Source organism: Salminus brasiliensis, chromosome 24 (genome assembly GCF_030463535.1).
Source record: "Salminus brasiliensis chromosome 24, fSalBra1.hap2, whole genome shotgun sequence".
Lineage (NCBI taxonomy): Eukaryota > Metazoa > Chordata > Actinopteri > Characiformes > Bryconidae > Salminus > Salminus brasiliensis.
The window spans coordinates 5,440,864-5,465,863 of record NC_132901.1 but is presented as its reverse complement, the minus strand read 5'-3'; the positions used below and the strand labels follow the sequence as shown (position 1 = coordinate 5,465,863).

General features: G+C 41.5%; 2 protein-coding genes across 2 annotated transcripts in view; one reads left to right on the top strand and one right to left on the bottom strand.

The window, feature by feature from the left end:
- The window catches only part of ugt8 (UDP glycosyltransferase 8), a 23,150-nt gene extending 11,014 nt beyond the window's left edge, over positions 1 to 12,136 (bottom strand). Inside the window, exons 1-3 of the mRNA XM_072670622.1 lie at positions 11,309 to 12,136; positions 6,954 to 7,096; positions 938 to 1,014 (exon numbers count right to left, since the gene is read on the bottom strand). Coding sequence (XP_072526723.1) covers positions 938 to 1,014; positions 6,954 to 7,096; positions 11,309 to 12,136 — 1,048 coding nt within the window. The remainder of the gene's footprint in view (positions 1 to 937; positions 1,015 to 6,953; positions 7,097 to 11,308) is intronic.
- Positions 12,137 to 13,142: 1,006 nt separating this feature from the next.
- tll1 (tolloid-like 1) overlaps positions 13,143 to 25,000 on the top strand; it is a 68,937-nt gene continuing 57,079 nt past the window's right edge. The window contains 1 exon segment of the mRNA XM_072669549.1: positions 13,143 to 13,218. Within this exon segment, the coding sequence (XP_072525650.1) occupies positions 13,143 to 13,218 (76 nt within the window).

The following is a 25,000-nucleotide window of genomic DNA, read 5'->3' as shown; positions in this document are numbered from 1 at the left end:
TGCTGGGAATAAGGTTGCTAGGCACTGTATCTAGTCACCAAGCTACCGGAAGCCCATAGCAGCAGAGCAGAGCTCTGAGAGTGACTGAAAAACATGTCATCAGTCGCGGCTCAGGTACTGTGCCATTCAAAAGTCCACGTCTAGCCAAGCACGTGACTTGTGCGGGATACTCGGGACCAGACAAATAATCCCAGGATGCGTTTTCGCACCACGCTGCTGTTCCAATTGCAAAATGACTGTCCAGGGTCCTCCCTTGCATACTTTGTACTGAAAAATAGGGATAGCTGAAAACGTTTGGACACAGTGTGTGCTGATCATCATCTTAAAACATTTGATCCAAATGCTAAGGTGACCATATTTTTGAGTTGGGGGCACACATACGGTCTCCAACGTGGTTAGGATGTCATGGCTGGGGGGTTTCTAGCAGCCCTACATTGTAAGCTGTACAGAAAGGAGATGATTTGGTCATATTAAGGATGTATTACTGCACATTAACAGGCTGTAGCTGCATGGTTTAAGAGGCACTTCCATCCTCACACATACACACTGCCACAGCCCTACAGCTTGAGCCTACCTGAACCCCCCCAGCCACAACATCCTTATTACAGTGGATACTCTTGTGTCCCCAGTGTCCCCTCTTTTTTAAAAACCAAAACATGTAGCATGTGGATCAAATGCTTTTTTTTTTAGGATGATGATCAGCATACATTCAACTATTCAAACATTTGAAATGCCCCAAAATGACTCAATGACTTAAAATCTCATAACTTTCGATCGTTTTTGCGTAACAGCAACGATTCATGTGTAATATATAAGATATGCGGTGTATGCATAACCTCACGTCCTGACCCTGTATAAAAGCAAACCTGTGTGTGAGCGTGTGAGTGTGTGTGTGTACGAGACCGATTAGTGTTGGGAAGTGAGTGACTGCTCTTACCTAACAAGTCGTTCTGTGGCATCCAGTCCACTAGCTTAGTATTGTTTCCGAGGTTACGGGGTGGAACTCCAGAAAACCTGCAGGGAAGAAAGACAGGGCATTAAAGACCACGTGACCTAACAGCACTGCTTTCACTGGTCAAAAATATGACTGCAGCTTCTTCGACATGCTTGTCTTGTTTCTCTGTCATACGTAGATGATCAGCCACTATCCTAATGACAAAGCTGATGATCCCCACAACAACTACTTCTGCATGAAGAAATAAGCATACAGCAAGACAATGAGAGAGAGAAGGAGACTGGCAAGTGAGGGCAATCGGTCAGCATGCATACATTTAAAATCACCACAAAGCTTACATTCAGCCTGGCTCCAGTCAAAGGAACAATTCAGCAGCCTCAAAAATTGGCCTTCGACAAAAACGGAAAGATTCATTCAATGCAGCTGCTGAGCATAGATACACACTCCAGACCCAGGAGTCACAGAACCCTGAATGGCAAGTTGGAGCTAAAAAGCTTAGAAGACCCGGTTTATTTTAGGAACACAATTCCAATCTGGAATCACTTGTGTGATGTGTGGCTTATACATTTTAACAGAATTTTAATACATTTGAGTACTGTAAGACAGTATACATGCAAAGATTGTAGGCAGACAGCCACATTTTGAAAATGCACAAAAAAAAAAAAAAAAACTAAAAAAAAAAATAATAATAAAATCGCAAATAGATTTTTACGCTTGGGTCAGGTGGACAAGACTGTCAGAATCTTTGAATTTTTTCAAAAGATCGATCTATAATTATCTAGCCCTACTAACTTAAATAAATATAAAGGCAGTTCTTGTGTCAAGTTTCTTTTGGCACATGTCAAAATTTAAATTTGACACCAGGACACAGAACAGTCATCTTTTTCTGAATTCTAAATGCAAATGTAAGCATCAGACAAATGCCATACGTATATGTAAATGTATGTAAATGCATGTCAAATTCATCTGTGTACAAGGGCCAGCACTGTCTTATAGTTTGCCCACACACAAACACACACAGGTTTTGTTGGAAAGGGTTACAGCCTAGTGAACCCTCTTTAAAGCTGCTTTAACAAAACGTAACTTAACCTCAACATTATTTTACATCATTTTTCTTTTATATATTTGCGTGTTTGACCCGGGATATATTGTTAATCCTAATGCAGAAACTACATTGTATTTGGTTTGGCATATTTTGTGGGGTCCCACAGAGTTCTATTTTAGGGCACAATTTTATATAATTTGTTAAGAGGGTGAGCAACTGAAGTGTAAAGAGTTTAATGAGGGTAAATAAGACTCTGACACCTATACACACATAGTACTATACCAGAGATGCACTGATCCGATCTTAGGATCGAATATCGATCCCGATATTAACAAAATTAGCTGGATCGGGTATCGGATAATTAGGCAGATCCATGAAACCGATCCTACGTTTGACCAAGTTACTGATTTATTCTCAGGTTCAACTGCTAGATTTTATTTTGAATTATGCTAAATATTTAAGTTTGTGTGTTTGACAAAGTGAAGCTACTGATTTTTTAGTTTTGGACGATACATTTTAGATATTTTATTATATTTTAAGAAGTTTGACTTCTTTTTTTATGTTGAATTTGAATGCTGTGTCAAGGTCCTGCACCATTGTTTATTTTAGTGACAAATAAATAGCAATTTAGTACATTTAGATCTATGTGTTAATTTGTTATATTTTGTTTTACAAAGTTTAGTAAAGTATTGTTGAAGCCAATCCTGATGCCTTAAGTCTCTCCCATATGGTGAGGTGTACAGGTTATTAAATCAACGATGGTGACAATGGTTACAGATACATTCAACAAACTTTATGTATCTGTATCGGTATCGGAACTGAAAAAAGCCGGATCGCTGCATCCCTGTACTACACTTAGCATAGATAGTAATTCTATCAAAATGACCTGTCAAACCACTAGGCTTCTTTACTCAGAACTGACCTGTTTCTACCTCTGTATGTGTGTGTGTGTTTGTGTGTGTTTGTGTGTGTTTGTGTGTGTGTGTGTGTGTGTGTGTGTGTGTGTGTGTGTGTGTGTGTGTGTTTGCGAAATTCTGAGAAGTTTGTCCTTGCATGAAATGAAGAATACACAAGCACACAGGTGCACACACTGTGTGGTCAGTGCACAACCTAATGACAAACATTCTACAGTTACCAAGAGACCGGTCTTCAGTTACTTGGGGCGGGGGTTAGCAACACCGTCCCCGAGTCATTATTCTCTTCTAACGTTTCACACAATAAAGCTACTTTCAAATGAGCAGATCTATTCATCAGAGATCTGATGTGGACACATGAGTCTGATCTTTTCAAATCACATATCTGATTTTGGGCCATTCAAACAAATGAGGAATGCTTCAGTCCATTCTTTCGCTGTGAGAGGACAACTCAACACTGGGGTCCTGAACGGATGTGGAGATGATCAAGAAGGAAACCGAACAATATGTAAAACAAGAACAACACCGAAACTGGACATCTGATGAGGTGGAGTAATGAGTCTGTGGACTGGAAGTACAGTATATGTCAAAAAAAAAAAAGTTTGTGGACACTCCTTCTAATGACTGCATTCATTTACTTTTAGCTGACACAGATGTGTAAAAGCTTGTTTAGTCCAGGTTGTGTATTATTGTTGTGGAACAGATAAAAATGGACCTACTGACACCATGCTTAATGCCAAGTGTTTTTGTGATGAGCTGAGGAGGTGGGGAATGCTGATCATCCTGACCTCAACTAACGCTCTTGTCGCTGAATGCAATCAAATACTCAGAGCAGTGTTCCACAATCTAGTAGAAAGCCTTCTTCCCAGGAGAGTAGAAACAGTTACACCAACAAAAGCAGGATATACTATATATATATATATATATATATATATATATTTTTTTTTTTTTTTTTTTTTTTTTTTATAATCTGATTAGCAATCTATAATCTGATTAGCAACAAATGAGCAGGTGTCCCAATACTTTTGTCCATATAGCATAACAGAAGCAGTAAGTACGTAACTCACTTGTTCTTCAGTTACTAATCTAATCAACAGTTCATGAATCGTATTATATGTAGGAAATACTTGTCATCTTAACATGAAGCTTTTCAGGTGTATACAGTTTTTAAGGGGGTTAAAAATCTTTCTAGGCGTTAATGGCTTACGTCTGTGTGAGCGTGTGTAATTGCGGTTACTCTGGTGGGGACATTGGGGACTGGCGCATGTGATGCATGTCCCTAAGGCCACCTAACCACAGTCCCCTCATTAGAAAAGGCACGACGAATGTGCACAAACAACAACAACTCCTCTGCATTTAGGCCCGCGTGACGGCTCTAGCCATCATCGCTGGTAAGCTGCTTCACCAAGAGGGGAGGGACAGCAGGGACCCCCCTCTGCCTCGTCACTAGGCAACACGGCAGCCAGACGCGCATTAAAGCGGTCTCATGGTGGAGTCGAGTCAAGGTTTACGCCCTGTGTGGCCAGCCATACGAAAAGATGAGACATCTGAGGAGGTCTGGTGACAGGGGAGAGGTCCACCGCTTTGGGAATTGGTTAGAAGGAGCTTGGGAGACAATGGAGAAAAATAAGCACAGGTGTCCTTTAAAGCAGACACATTGTACTCCTATTCCCGCTGTATTAACATTCCCTGTTCACCTGAAAGACATCCCAACCACACCTTAAAGGTGCACTCACTGCAGACACAGGTATTTAGTTGCATCCACGCACACTGCGTATGATCTCTACAGTAAGGCGTGGAAAAAAGTATTGGGACACCTGCTAATTCGTTGTTTCTTATGAAATCAACAGTATTAAAAAACAGCCTATCCTGCTTTTGTTGGAGTCTCCCCAACTCATCCCAAAAAGTACTGAATGGAGCACCGTCATTCCAGGGGAACACAGTTCCACTGCTCCACAGATTACTGCTGGGGGGCGTTATACCCCTCTAGCCCACGCCAGGCATGGTCTCATTAGGGTCATGTTTATCTGCTCCAGAGAGTCCTATTCTATTGGCAATACTTCTCTACAGGGACTAGACTGTGTGTGTGTGTGTGTGTGTGTGTGTGTGTGTGTGTGTGTGTGTGTGTGTGTGTGATTTGCATATCTGTATCAGTAATGGATGCAACTAAAAGTAGCTGAATGCATTCATTAGAAAGGGTGTCCACAAGTATTTGGACAAATAGTGTATATTTGACCAGTTCTAGGTGATTTTATCTACTAAAAGAGTCGTATCTACTTATTCTGTTGGCAGATAATTTAGCTTAATTCAAGGAATGGCAGCTAATTTAGCCTTTGGTCAAGAAATACTGCAGTGAAGAGATGTTCTGAAGCTGCATGTGAGCCAAAGGTCAGCATTCCCTGCACTGGACTGTGTAGCAGTGGAGTGACAGTGCTCCATTCAACAACACATTTTGGATGAGCTGAATGGTGTTTGTGGTCCAGAGCTCATCATCCTCCAAAAGCTTTATTTTCCAGCACAGGGATTTCACTATCCTTAAATTTACAAGGAACCTTGTGTCTACGCATGTATACTCCTCACTAATCAGCCCACCGCAGTCCGCTGCTCAGAAGCCGCTTCCTTCTGAATCAGGTGTGTATGAGCAGAAACATAACCAAGCACACCAGCCCCTCCAGGACAAGACTGGCACAGTAACACAAATGACATTAAGTGCAAATTAGACACTGTCAGTTTGTTTTGTTCTGGATCCGTTTTACAGCAACGACCGTAATGTAGAGCGCAAAGTCCTTTAATTACACTGTGTAGAAATGACAGCACCTGGTATGGCAATGGCTTAGGGCCCCAAAAGTAACTAGGCAATTAGTCAATTTCTGCCTGCATTATCATGTGCTAATAGACGTTTCAGTGCCATCACGGCATGAAAAATCCAAGCAAGGACGCCTTGGTGAGCTTAGCAAATAACTAAGCTAAGAATCCTACAGCTACGTTCAGTGGATGGTGTTTCACCTTGCAGAAAAGCCAATAATATTGCTAGGGCAAGTGCAATGTCCTTGACTGGCCAGGTTAATGACCCATAATGGGTGCTTCTAAATACGCACTGGACTTATCAAATCAAGCAAGCAAGAACTGAAGGTAACTAAGTCATGGTTTCATTTCAAATCTAACATGCTCCAGTGCAGAACCCAAGCAGGCCATGAGTAATCGTTGCTGTCCAATTACTTTTGGCCCACACTGTAGTATGTAACCTTGTACCTCCTTAAAACACCTCCTGCTTTCCACCTACCACCTTCTTTTCTCGTATTTCTAGCTGAAGACCAGTGAAATGTTAAATATGGCTGTCAAGCAACAAGGCAATATTCAAAACTTTAATGGCCAAATAAGTCTGAAACCACTGGGACTGAAACCACATTGCGCACATGCAGAAAAATTATTCTGCAAGGTCATATTTATTACTGCCCTTTGCATTCACTGCATCCACTAGTCAAAGGAAGGTGCAAAACATTCAGAACCTATGGGGAAAATGTGTTTTGCAGTATATTTCTAGCCATTTTAAATACTGTGCAGGTGTTTTAGACAGCTGCAAAACTAAGAATTAAAATATATATATATATATATATATATATATATATATATATAAAACAGAATAAATACAAACCGCATTGACACAGTAAGTACTGTCTTACAGCAGTTACCTAAACCTAGTGGTGGATACGCAGTGCTTCCTGTTAAACCAGCTGTTGGTTGTGAAATTTAACGAAGCTAGGCCTTGGCTCGGAGCGTCCTGGAGACATTTGGCCCCAAATCATTGGATTTGTTTTTACTGTATTTATCTTCACTTGCATCTATTCTAATGCGACGTGTTGCTTACAAGCATAAACACACATATGGCCAAGATACATGGCTTTAAATAATGTGTGCATATGATTAGACCTACATTTTCATTGAACTGACTCATCCTTCTTCATTTCACAATGATGATGATGATGATGATGATGATGAGGATGATGATGATGATGATAATGAATGAACCTAGGCCTACCTCCAGATGACTCTCTGAGGTAGACGGCTTAAGGCTCCCGCCAGCTTGTGGGCAATGTCGTCAGAGAGGTACTTCACTCCTGCGCCGAACGACACCACCACAAAACCATGCTCGTCCGTGTCCTTCACCCAGGCCTCAAAATTCTACACACACAGCACCAAAATTCATTAAAGATCATTAATGAAGCAGATTACAACATAAACAAGTCCTAGGAACTGGACAGATCTGGTGAGCTGCATTTCAATGTTTATTAATAGAATTTTTTCATTATACCATAGGACACTGTTTGTCCTAAGACCTGTTTATTGTGGTTGTTACTAATAAAAAACAAAAAGAAAGTGAAACATATTGCACATGGTTCACATAGAGTCTTAGCTTCACAAAAGCAGCGTATACTATTTTATGATGTATGAAAAAATGTAAAAAAAAAAAATAAAAAAAAATAGTATATAAATGGCGAAAGGAGTTTCACACTCGAGTGTTTATTGCTCATTGTCCTTCAACCCCACCGACCAATTACAGACGAGAGGCAGACGACAGTTAGGCGGGGCGAGAGGCAGAGCCTTGTAACTCCGGATGTGAGTCCTGTACGATCTGTGCAATCTAAAGCAGTTGAATGGGCGGGCTCTGCGGATTCAGGAAACTGCATTTATGCTCGGTATTATGGCAAAGATATTAATAGTAGCATTGTGAAACCTCGCACTTGATGTGCCATGAGGGTAAAGGGGGTAATAACCTTCCTTAATCATGGTAAATGCACTTCAGTGCTCTTGTAGGGACGGGCAGTATGGCAGGAATATACAGCGATACATCAAGAAAGTTCTTAATAGTAAATGTCGTCATACTTTGTCATCAGAATTGGACTGAACCCAATTGTAACTCATTACAATTAGCAGTAAGGCTATTAGGAGATAGCCCTGCTCTTTACTACGCAATCCTGTCGGTTGTGCACGTCTTCGGGAACTACTGCCACCTGAACGCAAGGTGCAATGCAATACACATGCATTACGCACCCAAAATAGCAGAATCTAGCAGAAGCCCCCTGGTAACATGCGTAGAACATAGGCAAGTACTTGAACATGAAGTTCGTGGGCGAACAGCAGGCATATCTCTATCCTAGGTGTTTGCAGTCCCAGTGCTGAGTGGATGCGGAGCCCTGCACTGTACATGCAGCTCTCTCTGACCCGTTTCCACCTCAGCCGGTGACCTCTCTCCCCGCTCTGACGACCTCATTTACCCTCAATGTCATGCCAGTGCTTGAGCTCCTCCTCACGTCCCACACAGAGACAAAGGAACAATGGAGAGTGGAACTGGCCTTTTGATCCAGAACTGTTTAAAAAAAAAAAAGTACTCAAGGGCTGTCAGCGTCGTTGTCAACTAACTAAGAAGTAATGCCACAAAATGACTGCCCGTCCGTTTTGGTTGAAAATGCTCGACTCTGAGCTCAATTCAGAATAGAACCAATAAGGTCTGTAAGTGAACACGGCGGCTTTCGGTCTGCACAATTCAGCTATCTAGACGGTCTAGCTATTTATCATCTCTGAGAATGGAAATGTGCCTCCTATGACTCTTGGCGTGTGTACTGCTAGCATGCTACTTGATAGCTCTTATTTCTTGTAACGCAACGCTGAAGTAAACCGTACTACAGTGATCCTGGCTTTTCCCTGTATAAATACAGGCCGCATCATTTTATGCATGCCTCAGCTGAACCAATCCAAGACCTTCCAGAATGGCCAGCGTTAGCATTGCTCAGTTTCACAATGCAAGCTTTGCATTGTGGTCATCTTTTTTTTTTTATATATATATAATTACCTATTCATTAGGCCATTACAGTGCTGGTGAAATGCATGGGCCTCATTGTCACAAATGAATAGCTGAGGGTTTGTGTTCATAGGATAATAGCATTGAGAAATGAACGCGGCCCACTAGTATTAGCCATAGTTTCTTGGGTAGTGCTGCATAGAACGGAGCGCTCGCTTTTCCAAATTTAAGAAGGGTTATGTGTTTCCACATTAGCACTGGATTTTGTGCTACACATGGTAGCATCGTAGGCCTGGGTCAGAGTGAGTGATTGGAGATTTGTGCTAGCGTGCTAGCATGCCCTGAGAATCAGTGGGGGTTTTGTGTTAGCGCCGCTTCCTAGCTGTACGAGGGAGTCCAGCTGCATCAGAATGGTCTGCGCTGGCCTGGCACTGACAATCCGCCCCGCACACTGGTCTCACTGTCCTTCCACATACATTCTACAATGGGCACATTTACTCACACACCCCGTGTCCGCACACACACGCCCGTCACATAATGGCCTTGATGGCGCACAATGAGCTCCTTTGGGCGATTGGTATTCCAAAACTGCAAGCCTAGGCTAAGAACCCCCCACTCCTATTCCATGCAGCGCTCTGTGCAATCGCTCACATTGATAAGGACGGCCTTTGTGATCCCATTGAGCCTGTCTGGAGTAGGACATGCTGTCAGTACAGATAAAAGACATTTGCAGTATTAATGGGTTTGTTCTTGCTCCACGTCTCCAAACTATATGCTAGAGTCATGAATTTTCCCTATGCACTGCAAAGAAATTCCATCGTCCAGTGATGCATGTTGAAACTGCCTGTAGTTTCATAGAAGTGAGGCTCAACTGTTTATGGGTGTGGGATGGCTATTTGACATTTTGGGGGTGGGCCCATATCAGATACGGTCGGTCATATTTCGTATCCCTCTGCCAACAAGAGAAGAGTTACTGCGTCAGGCGACCCCCCGTACCGAGGCATGACGTTACTCACTGACGTCCACGAACAGCATCAAGATGTGTGTGTGGGGGGTGCTTACCACACAACCACACAACCACACAGACAAACCATTTACTGAAATGGCACTGAAATGAGACCGGGAGACAAACGCAAACAGTGGCTTGACTTCTGGAGGAAGTTCTTTCTGACCCTCACCACATTTCTTGACCTAGCTTCACGCCACGCTATATATTATACATCATGTTCATACGGATGTTCAAACTGCTAAAATCTTGAATCTGAAACTCTCAACAAGACTCATTTATTACAAACAATGTAATCATCGCTGCCCACATACTTCTATGCGTCCTTTACATTGGCATGGATGTTTAAATATGCTTAAATGTGCCTTTAGAGTTAGGATTAGGGTGAGGATTAGCACCAGGACATGGTTAGATTTAAGTTTTGGGTTGAGGTTAATGGCTCATGGGTGTAAAATATTAAGTAGTTATTTATAAGATGAAGTTAATAAGCTATAAGGTATTCATTTCTGAAGAGTTTAAGAGTGCAGCGACTACAGGCTAACGTAATGAAGTCCATTGTATGAAGTAGTACAATGCAGGATGGCTTTGTGAATTCAGAAAAATACAAAGAAAGATACTGAGATGGTCAGTGAGTAAATGACCAAAAATGTCTGACAGCACTTGGTTCACAGTAGGACTATATTTAAGTCGAGAAATATAACAGCATGCCTATTGTATGAACGTGAATAACAGCAGATGATTATAAGGGGATTAGTGGTGAGTGCTATGTTACTCTGGTAGACAATGTGGATGCTGTTATGTGCAACACTGGTTTAGGTTTAGGTAAATGAATATGAATTGATTTTACTTCAGGAGACGAAAGCACCTTTTGGATGAGAGAGGTCAACAGAGGATGGCCAGACTGGATGGAGGTGACAGGAAGGCTACAGTAACTCAGATGTCCACTCTGAACAATTGTGGTGAGCAGAAAAGCAGCTCAGAATACACCACATGTCCATACTATCAAGCAGATGGGCTATAACCGCAGAGAACCACATCAGGGTCCACCTTTGTCAGCCAAGAACAGAAAGCTGAGGCTGCAGTGGGCACAGGCTCACCAAAACTGGACATTTATGACTGGAGAAACATAGCCTGGACTCATGAATCTCGATTTCTGCTAAGAAACAGAGCCAACTGCTTGAATCCATGGATCCAACCTGCCTTGTGTCAACAGTCCAGGTGTAAGCAGTTTTTTAAAGCTCCTAAGAACCTAAATTGGAGTTTTCTTTCTAAGTAAGTTAATCTGGCTCTTCATGGTCCGTGTTGTAAAAGTATGTCTTTGGAATATCTTCCAAAAGTCAAATAAATGTCTGCTGTATTTAATCAGTATTGCTCTCCTCTCGATGTACAATGGGCGGTCCCGAAAGTGGGTCAGGTTCACGTCAGGATGCCCCCGACCTGTCACAAGGCTAACATGGCTCTGGCCCCTCTTTACGTCTGAGCAACCTATAGGGGAAGCTAAAGGGGGAAGCCCTGTGTTCCTCACTGTTCCTCATGTGAAGATAAAGAACCTTTAAATTGGTACATCAAGTGCAGTTGGTTGTCTTACCTGTGGCAGAGGGCTCGGGGGCTTGGTGAGAATCCCCCCTACGTAGACGACGTGCGGCAGCGTGGGCCTTGGGAACTCCAGGGCCATGTCCGTGCACAGCATCCAGAGACGGCTGCCCTGCACCAGGTCGTGCATGGACACGGGCGGCTGCACGTCGTGCTTCCTCATGATGCGGTCATATTTGGGCAGCACGAGGAACTGCACGCCGAAGCGGGAGACCAGGTAGACGGCTGTGTTGGCCAAACGTTCCACCAGCGACATGCGGTCAGTGAGCAGCGAGTTGAACTCGGGCACGTACGAGAGCGGAGCTGGTGCGCCCACCTCAGCCGGGTACCACAGGCCGGTGCTGAAGACGGCGTACTGCACGCCGAGGATGTGGGCGATGACGAAACCACACATTTCGTTAGGGTCAACGAGCAACAGGTCGAAACGCTCCCGCTTCAACTGCGCCATGACCTCAGAGCTGCCCACCACGCTGTCGCAGTTCTGCGAGTAGTGGTCCAGGATGTCAAAGAGCTCCAGCGGCGTCAGCCGGCCCGAGAAGATGTTGCGCACCTTGGACTGCAGGAAGTCGTCTGCTGTCGAGCTGTTGAAGATGCCCGGGTACCTCTGCAGCCTGTAGTGGTCGGACGGTGGCACCTCTCGACCTTCTGACACTAGGAAGACCGTGTCGTGGCCTTCGGCATGCAGGGCGGATGCGAGGGTCTTGAAGATGTATAGATGGCTTTCGAACATGATAGGCGGGACCACGACGATCTTAGCAGCCCGCAGCGGACTTGGTGCTAGGTACCACAGCAGTGTGGCCACAAGGGCAAGGGCTGACTTCATGGCTGGAGGGTGGAAGAAGAAACGGAGACAAACTGTCATTAAACAATAAAAGTACAATCCTACAATCTGATCTGAGCCACAATCAGAATTAAATTCTTAACATGCACTATACGGACAAAAGTATTGGGACGTCTGCTTATTCATTGTTTCATCCGCAATCAAGGGTAACCTGCATTGTTGTAGGCTTTCTACTCAGCGAGGTCAGAATGATCACCACGGCACCTCATCCCAAAGGTATTTGACAGCACACCATCAGTCCACAGAGCACAGTTCCACTGCTTCAAGCCCTTAAACAATGGGTGCAACCTACGGTAGCTGAATGCATTCATTAGAAGGGATGTCCACAAACATTTGGACATAGTGTATGGCAACACTTTTCCAAAAGGCTGCATTCATAAAGTAGCACTTGTCATAAAACTTTCTGAGCTGAGATGATATCAAAGTTGAGACTGTCAACTTCATTTATTTGTAATGAAAGCCTGGGGAAACGCAGCCTTCAGTAAATCATTACCTAATATACAACATAAAGAAGCCATGGAATCATAGTTTTCATGAATACGAAAAAATTTTATGATATGCATGGCTACCATGACTTTTCCTCCTCTGCAATGTAAATTGTCCGGTTTAGCCAGCGTACATATGGCAGCAAGTGTGCTCGGGTTGCCAGCCTTGACTGTTTGTTTATCTGCCTCAAAACGAGAGCCAGCTTCATCAACATGCGTTAAGACATCATGAAAGTTTTGGCTTACCTTTTAGATATTACTTATAGCTATAAAAGTTAGTGGAGGTGCCTGGCTGGCTAGCTAGCTTACATAAGCCGTACATTAGCCATAAGCCTGTTAGGACACGACTGTCCCATTCAAATGCACATTGTTTCTCAATGGCAGGCACCCTGCCCTGCACATTTGAGTGCTTCCCCTGCTCCCAAGACAACTGACATAACTAATCAGCTCATTAACAAGCCCTTTCAGAGATGCAGGGCTTTTGCTAACCAGTACAGTGTTAGATGGTAGTGAAGTCTCTACATTTCTCCTCAGTGGACGACGTGATGTTAGCCTGGTTTCTGAACCAGCAGGACAGATGTAAGCATCCCATCCCATCTGCCTTAATCCAGCAGAGGAAAACTGCAAAAAAGAACGACATCCTTTTTTTTCTCTACTGGTTGAGAGTAAACAACTATAGAAACTAGGAGAGAATGATGAAAATAGTATATAGGGGCTTTAAGTACTTGTGCACTTGGGTTAAGTACTGACTGGCAAATGAATAAAGGCTGTCAGGTAATGGCAAATACTGGCAGACAGCGACGGGCTCATTTTCGGAATCAGTCCTGTATTTCCATGCTGGTACATCCGTAGTTACAATACAGGCATGGCTTTCACATTTTTACACAGGCTTCAGACACGCCCAAACAGCCGTGTGAATGCACGAGAATTTTTTTTTTGTGTGAAGTGATACTAGCTCAACTATGACCCTGAGATGGTTTCTTGTGATAAAGGGCATGGGGTAAGTGAACGTTTCAACTAGAACACACACACACACACACACACACATACACAAACACACACACTACTACACCTTGGCTCACAGCAAATGAAAAGTGAAAATGGAGTATGTGAAATGTAATATAGTCATTATAAGGGAAGCAATGTTAGGTATCAGTTATTTTTTAAGCCCAATCCACATCAGATCCTTTGTTTTTACCGCTTTGCTGCTGTGGCCGCAAATGGACACTGGGCCTTACTTACCAATTGTTCTTAAGTTAAAAAAATATATATTAAAAACCATTTATGCAGTTTTCACAAAGATCCTGAAACCTGTGTTTTCTTACTTGAGATTTATTTTTTTCAATTTATGAGGAAAAATTGGATCCATCATTATAAAAGTAGAGCTGTGAACAATTCTGCTGTTTAAATGTAGACTTTTCTCAAGATCTAATTTAAGAAAATTCCTAGAAAGATACTGGTGGATGACGGCCAATGTTTAGCCTGCAGCAATGACGAGCTGTTATATATAACAGAGTCTACAGAATGGAGACTGTTTTACAGTGGGACAGGAAAACCGAACTGTGGTTCTACTGCTTTGACTGTGTTTAAGCCTCTTTAACTTAAGATGTTTCTGCCGTTTTTGCCCGTGCTGTTGAAAAAATATTCACGTCTTGACATTTAATGTTCATGTTACTAGCCACAATTAGCATCAATTTCACAAGCCCTAAAACTAACCCCTGTGGACTAAATTGTTACCAGATAATTCAGAATGGTTTCTGCATTAAGACTAATCACTGAATAACAAATGCAGGGTTCAATGTCTTAAACAAAATAGTCTAAAATGTTGTATATATATATATATATATATATATATATATATATTCATAATTTATTTATTATTTATTACTTTATTTTTTTATTTATTTTTATTTTTTTATCATATCCCATCCCTGCCTTCTACATTTCACATTGTAACTGAAATGCAAAAAACACCTGAAATCTATGGTGGCTTTTCTCAGATGCAGACACACGGTTTTCAGAGTAGCTTTTTAAAAATTGTACAAAATGACATAAGTATGGTTGAAGTGTTGCTTCCTTCGTGATTAGCTCATGTTTATGACGCAGAGCTGGAGTGTATGAAAAAACCATGTGCCTCCAGGTTTTCAAGCGGTTCTTTTGAAACACTTATGACTAGTCCTTATCACTTCTGAACAGCCCTTTCATAAAGCACGGTCCCAAATACAGTCCCTGAGCTCTGACCCCTGCACTGTCAGCTTTAAAGCACTCTTAAGTCTCACACCCTAATTAGAGAGCACACAGGTACTCTAGCTTCAGGGTACCTTGGGAACCACAACCAGGTGTGTGTGTGTGTGTGTGTGCTGCATTTAGAAGTAGTTAACGGCAAAACGGTGAGAGGCAGAAGGAAGGAAGATGTCGTCCTACCGTTTAACGTTTTGAGACTTGCTTGCATTACAGCTCGCTTTCTGCATTACTGTTCGAAATTCCGCAACTTGGCTCAAGCTCTTTTGGCTTTTTGACTGCTGAACTGATTTTTTTCAAAGTGGAAGTGAGAGAAGCTGGCGTTATCTTCTCAGTCATCATGACTCTCATTCAAATTGACCTAACTTCATCCGTATAGGTGTCAGAGCTGCACAATTTAAGGTGGAATGGAAAATCTGAGCCTCACTCATTGTGGGGAATCCCTTTAAGTGAATGTGTGTGTATCATCACTGCTAGCACAGCAGGGGGCTGAGGTGGTCTAGAAGAATGGGAAATGGGAAATATCGCATGATACTTCATTATTTCACAATAATTAGGAGGAATTATTGTCCAAAAACTCAACACTGGACTGATAATTGAGGTTTTTTTTCTAGCAATCAGCAAATACTGCACACTCTAAATGCACCTGGATTGGCATTAAGATATCCCTGTGCATCCTTAATTGCTAAATTTGGCTAAATCATATTACTGGCAGGAAAAATACCTCAATATAAAGTGCCGTTATCATCACCGAGCCCTAGTTACAAGGCGAGCTGTGTCTCCAAATTCATACACCACCTGCTGGAGTGAGATTTGTCCTAATTCTGCTGTCTGCTTTTAAAGGACAGCTGTCAGGTTTGTGGTGCGATCCTCACACGGTTTGGCTCGGGTGGTTTCAGGTGGGCTATCACCATTACAACTTTTTCTTTTTCAGACCAGACCTGTTGACTGTTGCCTCGGCAACCCAGCCAGGAGTGGAGCTCTACCTGGGCGACGTCACGGCTCGGGTTTCGGGCCGAGGGCTCGGGTTACGTGGTCGTCGTCCCTTAAAGGGAGAGACGCGGCCGATCGCAAACATTCTGAAGCTTTGAAGTGAACAATGGAAATGCTAAGCAGCTCATGGCCTCCTCCTCCACACGTAAAGTCACCTTCAGCCCATTCGCGAGGGGGTCCATCATTATTCATGGAGTGACTCTTGAAAGTCGCTGGACTGTGCTAAACGCAAGTACGCTATTAAGTTACAGTGAACTTGATCCTTTCCTCTTGCTATGAATAAAACGTGAGAAAAAGCTTCATTGCTGAGACTGATAGTCACCAAATTATGGGGTAAACATCAACCTATTCAAATTCCTCCATGTAACCTCCAGAGCCACGTGGGAATGGCTTTGAATGGCACGGTCATGATATGCATTACAGAACAGGTTGATTGTAACCGCATTTTTGGCTGCGGGCTGCGGTACCTCACTTTATTCCTGGAGAATTACTGCTACGTTCCTTGATGGCACTAGTTAAAAAGTTCATTCACGGCAGGACTGCTCAATGTGTAGCCTGTGGGTCAAAGCTGGCCCATGAGGATGCTTGATTTGGCCCACCAGACTCCCTTATTTGTCCTGACTCCACCTCCTCACCCAATGCTGTTTTTCACTTTTAAAAGTTGGCAGTTGTTCCTTATATTGTTCTACTTGTTTTACAATGAATGGGCCAAAAGAAAGGCTTGGAATGGACAAAAGTGTTGGGACACCCGCCCATGCATTGTCTTTACCAAAATCCAGGGTTTTTAAATAATGTGTTTATCTTGCTTTGCTGGAGTAACTGTCTCTGCTGTCCAGGAAAGGCTTTCTACTAGATTTTGGAGGAGCATTGCTGTGAGGATTTGATCATATTCAGCAACAAGTTAGTGTGGTCAGGATGTTGGATGATCACCACCCCACCTTATCCCCAACTCCCCAAATCATCCCAAAAGCACCATTATTCCAGATAACACAGGTCCACTGTTCCACAGCTCAATGCTGGGGGGCTTTATACCCATCTAGCTCATGCCTGGTATTAGGCATGGTGCCAATAGGTTCTACTGGCAAAACGTCTCTACAGGGACAGCTGTGAATGCAATGGGTGCAACATAAAGTAGCTGAATGCATCATAAAGGGGGTCCACAAACTTAAAAAACCTTAATGGAAGTCAATGAAGATTTTATTAAGTCATTAAGTCAACGGCAAAAAAACCTTTCTAATATTTGTGAAGTTACCAAAATACAGTATAATGACATTAAAAATAACAAATATATAAAAATACAATTCTGGCTGACAAAAAAAAAAAATGTCTATTTGCAAACCATTGAACATAGACATTACTAAAAATCTAGCATCAGATTTATTTATATTTATATATTTATTTTTCTTAAAAAAAGAGAAGACAGAAAGCAGAAATGTTATTATAATGTTATTATTAATTATCAGCTAACAGAGTTAACAGAGTTCTAATCATTTTTAGTCATATAAGAATTTAACCAGAAAAAGAACCGCTTCCAATTCAAATGGTTGTATAAAGAACCATTGTCTTTATTAAAGAACACTTTTAAGTGTATATTAGGTCATTATTAATTATGTACATTCTACGCCAAAAGGGTTTTACACATACCTTAACAATACTAGAACCCTTTTTGGGGTTTAAGGTCTATTTTAGGGTTTGTGAAACTGGTACTAACTGTGGCAGTAATGTAGTTATACAAGTAAGAAACTGGAGTGTGGGCCTACACACAGGGTTCAAGGGGTTAAAAGGTTAAATAAAAAAAAAACACCTTCAACAGGTCATGCTTAATGTCTTTTTTGAGATAATAACCCTTTTTTTAAATAATGAGAACCAAGCTTGTCCATCGGCTCCTCTCATGTACTAGAGAGTGGGTCATTCCACGAGAGCAGACGTCTTCTGAAAATAATGTCATGTTCCTCTGTACAGACAGAGCAATGTGAAGAGATCATGTGAGCCTATTAATCAGAGATTGCTGCCATACCAACCAAGCCTACTGCATCCACACTAAAGATAAAACAGCCAGTTTGATGGAGGAAGACAGTGACCTAACATCTAACATCAATAGTAAGGGTATGAAAATGCACCAAACCATAAAGTGGCATCAATCTGACGGTGGTGATTCACCTGTACTGATGTTAGAACACATGTATTAGTATAAGTGCCCTCAAATTGTACTGAAATATGAGATTTGAAAATCTAATAATATAATAAAATCATGAGGTGAGAGGATAGATCACATTCTGCATAGAACAAATACTGCTCCGTTCAGATCTGGTTAGTACACCAACATTGCAGTCATATGACTTTTGCACAGACAAAGGCCTACAAAGACAGCACCGAATAAGGCACATCAAAGGCATCATATCAGCGTGGAAACATGGCCTTGATCCTTGCAACTCATCAGTGCACCTTCACTTCAACCCCAAACCCAGTTCTAACACCATCTTACTAAAAATACCTGCTCTGGAAGTCTACGTGGGCTTCGTTTTCTCCTCGGACAGCTTTGTTAATTGATGCACACATAACAGGCCTTTGTGCACCTTAGGCAAAAAACAATGACTCTCTTGAGCATCAACACATCCCGAGTAGAGCTGGGCAATATGATGAATTGTGTCGTTGCCATGATCAACTGCGTCACTTTACACCACAATCTGTTTTACATCACAATATAATATCAAGGAGGTGTTTTCTCCTCAGCGGATGACGTGCCAAACAGGTCTGTTAACCAGACAAATACATTTCCACTGTCTGAAGCCTTAAAGAAGGGTATGCATTCAAGGAGTACACACATGGATGGCATAGAAGGAAATCTCAATTAGCTACACTGCTAGTTTTTGTTTATGCTGGTTGGATTAGCTTTAGCTTGCTTTAGCTTCAAAATAATGTGACCCATATCTGACATTCGTCTTAATAGCTGACGCTCCTAAACTGACTGGCTTTGCTTGCCCTTATTATATTCAGATATAATCCTGATACTCAAGACAGATAAAGTGATCAAGTGTATTTAATAAAGAACCGCTTATTTAATGTTTTTTTTTTACAGTCTAACATGATTTGCTGGTTTATCAGACAAAACATTTCTAGATTATTTTTTTTAAATATGGCACTGAATGTCTTGAAAGTAGGTATACTGCAGTGATATCTGTAGACTTCATATTGTGATGTCTAGTGTCAGTGAATCAGTGTTATCTCCACAATCTGAAGTGTTTCAAAACAGGCCTCCAAAGCACTTTGATCAGATTACACTGTACACTATTAAAAGTAGGTTTTTTAGGTTGCACCTAGGCTTTATCTGTGTTCAGATCTGTGGCGTCATTGTTGCAAATATTACTTGACGTGAACATGATGCCTTTTGGGAGATTGGCTAAATTCCCTTTTCACAATAAACAATTAAGAAATTCCACACCCAAAATGCCTTTGACACTACATGACGTGCCATGACATTTCACAGACTTTTATGTAATGCAGAACTTTTAAATCCACAGATCCTCACCAACACGATATCCTGAGAACATCAGGAGACCATACAAACAACTGTGATAACAATCATGTAAAGTGAAAGGAGCTTTAGGTAATCTCGATCTTGGGTCTTGAATAACAGGCAACAACAATAACAGGGGACGCTCTTTGTCTGGCCAGCATTTTGTGAAAATGACCCAAGTCAAGCTAAATTAACCAGTACATGAATGTTAACTGTTTGCCTATTCAGACCGAGCGGCATTCTCCATCTGTCGCCAGAGGCCGTGATCGTGTTACATATGTGAATGGGTCAGCAGACTGCTTAGTAGTTGAGGCCACGTACTAGTGACCAAAAGAAATGTACCTAGGGTCTATGGGAGTGGTCGCTCCCAGTTACTCCCTTGCTCCTGGAAATCCTGCTTTACAGTGGATTGACAACCTCAATTTCAGCCCCCTCATTGTGTGTAAGACCTCATTGCTAAACAGTCTGAACATCGGCCTTCCTCAGAAAAGCTGCATGCAAAACTTCAAACCAAACAACGCAATGGATTATGGGTATCCCATGTCCATTTAGTGTACATTGTTTGTAAATTATATATTACTGTGTATTGTGTAGTTCCTGCAGAGAAGTACTGCCAATAGAATGGGACTCTCTGGAGCAGATAATTATAAACCTATCGGCACTGTGCCCAATGCCAGCCATGGGCTAGAAAGGTGGAGCAGTGGAACTGTGTTCTCTGGAATGATGGGGCTCCATCCAGTACTTCTGTGACTAAATGTAGTTAAATCCTCACAGCAAAACTCCTCCAAAATCTAGAACAAAACTTTCCCTGGACAGTAGAGACAGTTACTCTTACAAAGCAGGACAAATGTTCATATAGTGCACCTTTAAAAATGTTAGATTAAGAGTTTGACACCATTACATTGCGCAAGCGAAGGCATGTTTTGTGGGCCACCTGAAGGCCTCGATACCCCAGTCGCATCCTTCCAGTTCTCAAAAAACATTTCTCGGCTGTATTTGAAGCATCATACGAAACGGGACAAAGTTTAGTGACCTTCCTTGGCTGCCGCCTAGATTTTTGGGACACAGCTACTATCTTTCTCTGAGATCTCTTTCAAAGCCAGGGGATTGGCTGGTGGGGGGAGGTAACAGGCTTAGAGTAGCAACACAGAGAAGACTTCTTTTCTTTCCAGACTCTAGCGCACCTGATTCTGCTAATGAAAGGCTTGCTCATTAACTGATGAGCTCTAGCAGGTGTGGAGTAGGGGAAACAACAAACTATGCATTGTTGTTGCAGGACCCTAATCTAGATAAGTGTTTCTCAACCTGGTCCATCAGGCTCACCAAAGGGTCCACATTTTTCCACTATACCAGCCACTTCAACATGCCTGAAACAAGCCATTAAGAACATCAAGTAGTAATAATTACAATGCTTCCAACACGCTTGTTGTCTCTTGGAACTGCTTAACACAGAAACTTTGTTGAGTAGGTCTTGTAAATGACGCAAATGGCAGCTCTCTATCTATCTATCTATCTATCTATATATATATATATATATATATATATATATATATATATATATATATATATATATATATATATATATATATAGATATAGATATATCTCCATCCATCTACGGCAATCTATCCATCCATCTACAGCTAGCTATCTATCAGTCTATCTATCTATCTATCTATCTATCTATATATTCCTCTACAACTAATCCCTCCTCATCAATAGAAATCCTAGTTCTTAGCTTGCGTCTAAAGTCCATATGACTAAGTTTTCAGCTAATATTTTTCAAATGGTCAAAGATTAGTCTTTACAGACTGATATGGTTGTCAGGTGTCAACTTTGAACGGTCAGATATGATTTTGTTCATCAGTTCCTCTCACACAGCATGTTAAATATTTGCTAAATACTTGCAGGTTTGGGTGCTTTTGCTACTGTAATAAAGGTGAACAACTGATTACTTCTACCTAAATAATCTCAGTAAAGGCAGCTATAAGAGCATGAATCCAACAGAATCGTTGCAAATAAACCAGTAACCTCATAACAGAAATTGTAAAACAAGTCACTTCTAAGCATCATAGCTCTATCTGTAGCATTTTCACTGCTGCCGATAATTGCGTGTAACTTTACTATCTGTAAGATGGTAATTAACGGTAGGCCTTGCTGAATACCTGGCACACACATACTGGGCAAATATATGGTCTAGTGCAGGTCACAAGCTGGGCTGTGACTAACCCTGATCTACACTTTTAAAAACAGGATCCTAGAGGCTTGCAAACCCCACAATCTGACCACCTTTAAATTCTCAAACCTATGCACTGTGGTAATGTGCTGATCTATCCTGGAGTATCACTGCCCTGCATGTTTGAGTTTTCCTTGCTGTAGCGATTGAAAACACGACAAACTGGGCAATAAAGATAATGCAACAAAATAGAGGAAATAAATGTTGATTTAAGCAGTCCAGTGGTTTCGCTGTAGTATATTAACACAATAATAATTTGAGCACATTATGATATAGGGCAGTTTTTCACAGCCATGCCTGACAATCAGGTCACTAGGAACCATGACATAATGAGAAACTGAATATACAACAATCCTAACCGAAAAAGAAATACATAGAGGCTGTGCTTGGACCCCTAATAATTGCTATTTACTTGATTAGTGACGTGCAGTATGTAATGTGATCGCAAAACTGATCCTTTACTTTAGGCCTATTACTATAATAAATTCAGTTGTATTAATATAAATTCTTACAAGTGACACCCAGGTCACCAGAAAGCAGGGCTGTCACTACTTTAATAATGAGAAATGTAATCTACAACAATCCTATCTGAAAAAGAAATAAATAGGGGTGCTGTGCTTGGACCCCTAATAATTGCTAATTACTTGATTACTGATATGACTGATGACGGCAGCCCTACTAATAAGTAACTCAAGCTGTGTGGTATGTAACACGATCACAGAAATTATACTATCGAGTGACAATGATCTAGCGATTTTACAGTGGTTGGGAAAACATGGCTCTAATGGCCAGGGCGGAGTGCCGGAGCGGGTGAGGGAAAACTATAGGGAGTGGGTCTTAGGGCCTGTACATATTAGACAACAGTGCTGGTGAACGGAGGGCTCAATGACATTCACTATGCAAAGAAATGCAAACGTCACCTAGCCTCTTGCATTTGAATGCAACCGTAGAAGAAACAATTGTGTGCAGCCTTCTAAATGGTATATATTATATACATTTATTATAATATATATTATATATATATTTTCAGGTTTCTACAGTAATATTATAAGAAACCTGATCTTTGTATTCTAGATTTGGTATGGCTGTCTGTTTAAGGCACCTGCAGTGCAATAACCCATTCACACTCTTCATAAATAAGCCTATGTACACACAAAATTGCCCCCTGACCCCAATAAACACGGGCAGTAGAACGTTTAGATGGTAGAATACAAACAAAACTATACGAGCTCACTGAGCTACAAACCTCAAACTTGACAAACAGGATTGGTTCACCCCCCCCCCCCACACACACACACACACACACACAACACACACGCCTTTAAACTATTTAAATTAAAACTGCTCCCTTTGAGTCCAACCTGATCTGATGTGATGACATACATAGCTTACACCTTACCCAAACACATTCTCTCTCTCACACACACACACACACACACTCACACACACTCACACATATTAAATCAACATGGCTCATGTTTGCCATGACTAGGAGTCTAGCTTAAGCTTCAGGATCATTTAGTACATGATCAAACCACGGTAATCCAATTCAAGAAGGTGTGCGTCGGTCCATCCTACTGGTCATCCAACTGTCTAGGCTAGGGTTGCGTTTAAAGTGAGCTTAAAATCTAGCTTAGAGTCATAGTCTAGCTAATGCACTGAAGCTACAAGGCTAATTTAGCTAAGAAGTAATGGATGTAAGTATTACACAAATTGGCAGCCTAAACCACCACACACTCAACTCAATTTGTAATAAAAGTATCAACATTATTTGACCTTTGACCTTTCAAACATTCCAACCTTTTTTTTTTTACATTTTACAGGCTCGAGAAATTAATCCAAACTAACAGTTATAAATATAAGGAGATTTGTAATACTTGAATGCAGATCTTTTCCCCGGTCAATGACTGTCTGAAGTCTAGAAGCCATGGAAATGACCAAATGCTGAGTTTCCTCCCTTAAGATGCTTTTCCAGGCCGTAACCGCAGCCACCTTCAGCTGTGGGACTTTCTGCCTCTTTGTCTTGACCTCAGGAAGAGAAATGTTGCTCAGTTGAGTTGAGGTCAGGTGACTAAATCTGCCGTTTAAAAATAATAGTCCACCTGTACTGTGAAGGACCATCCTGTCAGTTTTGTAGCAATCGACCGAATCAGAGCAGAAAGTAAAGCTCTGTACGCTTTCAAATTCATCCTGCTGTTCCTATCAGCACACACATCATCAATAAACACCAGTGACCCAGTTCCACTGGCAGCCATACATGCCCATAACATAACATAACAGTGCCTCCACCATGTTTGACAGATGCTGTGGTGCTGTGAATGCTGACCTATCTGTTCTTGAGCGTTACACCAGTGGTTTGCACCTTGAAGTAAGTCCTCTGTATTTAGTTTAATGAAGCTGTCTCTTGACTGTAGAGAGTGTTCTTGACTTGCATTGCTTCTTTTTAAGACTTTAGGAGTTTGGCCACTCCTAAAGTTTCTGCTATCTCTCTGATAAGTGCGTTTCGTTTTTTATCCAGTCAAACAATGATGGCCTTCTCCATTTGCATCATCACCTCTATGGGCGACATGTTAACAGTTACTATAAGCAGATACCTCATGCAAATTCAACACTCCAGATCTTTTTACTTCCTTAATCTGTCATGAAATAATAATGGAAAAGTCCAGACCGGCCCATGGAACTGCTCATCGGTCAAATACATATGAACCTGTGAAAATGGAGGGCTGAAAGTCAACACTTCAACCCCATTCGTCACTGTGTGTCACTGTCCAAATACCTATGAACCTGACCGTATGTATTCAGAAACTGCCTTTACTAAAGAGCTCTTTGAAGAACACCCCTTTTTAACAGCCCACATCATATTAATAACAGGGCAAATAGAGGGACATGTTTCACATGTCATTCCTGAAAATCAACCAAAGCTAGTAAAATATGAGAAACCTCGACACCTTCTTTTTATCCCCACTTCTACCAAAAAAAAAACACTAAAAGCTAGAGCTGGGCGATATGCCGATATATTATCATATTGTAATAAGATTTCTTTTTCTGTGATACACAATATGCTTTTCTAAGCATATCGAGGATACTGTTAGTGCTTCATAAATACACATTAACTGCAAGATTCATTACAAACAGTATAATTAGACTGGTTTAATTAGACAAAAAGTAGCAGATGTTGAAAAAATATTACTGTATTTAGTGTGGGAGAGTATCTAAGAATCTGTCTGTGATTACATGTATCGTGATAAATATCATGTATTGTGAAAACATGTCTTTAAGTATCGTGATATAGTATTTTTACCATATCACCCAGCCCTGGTCCTCTTTTTAAATGGTGGTGAATGAGGCCAAACAACTTATAAATTCAAATAAAGTA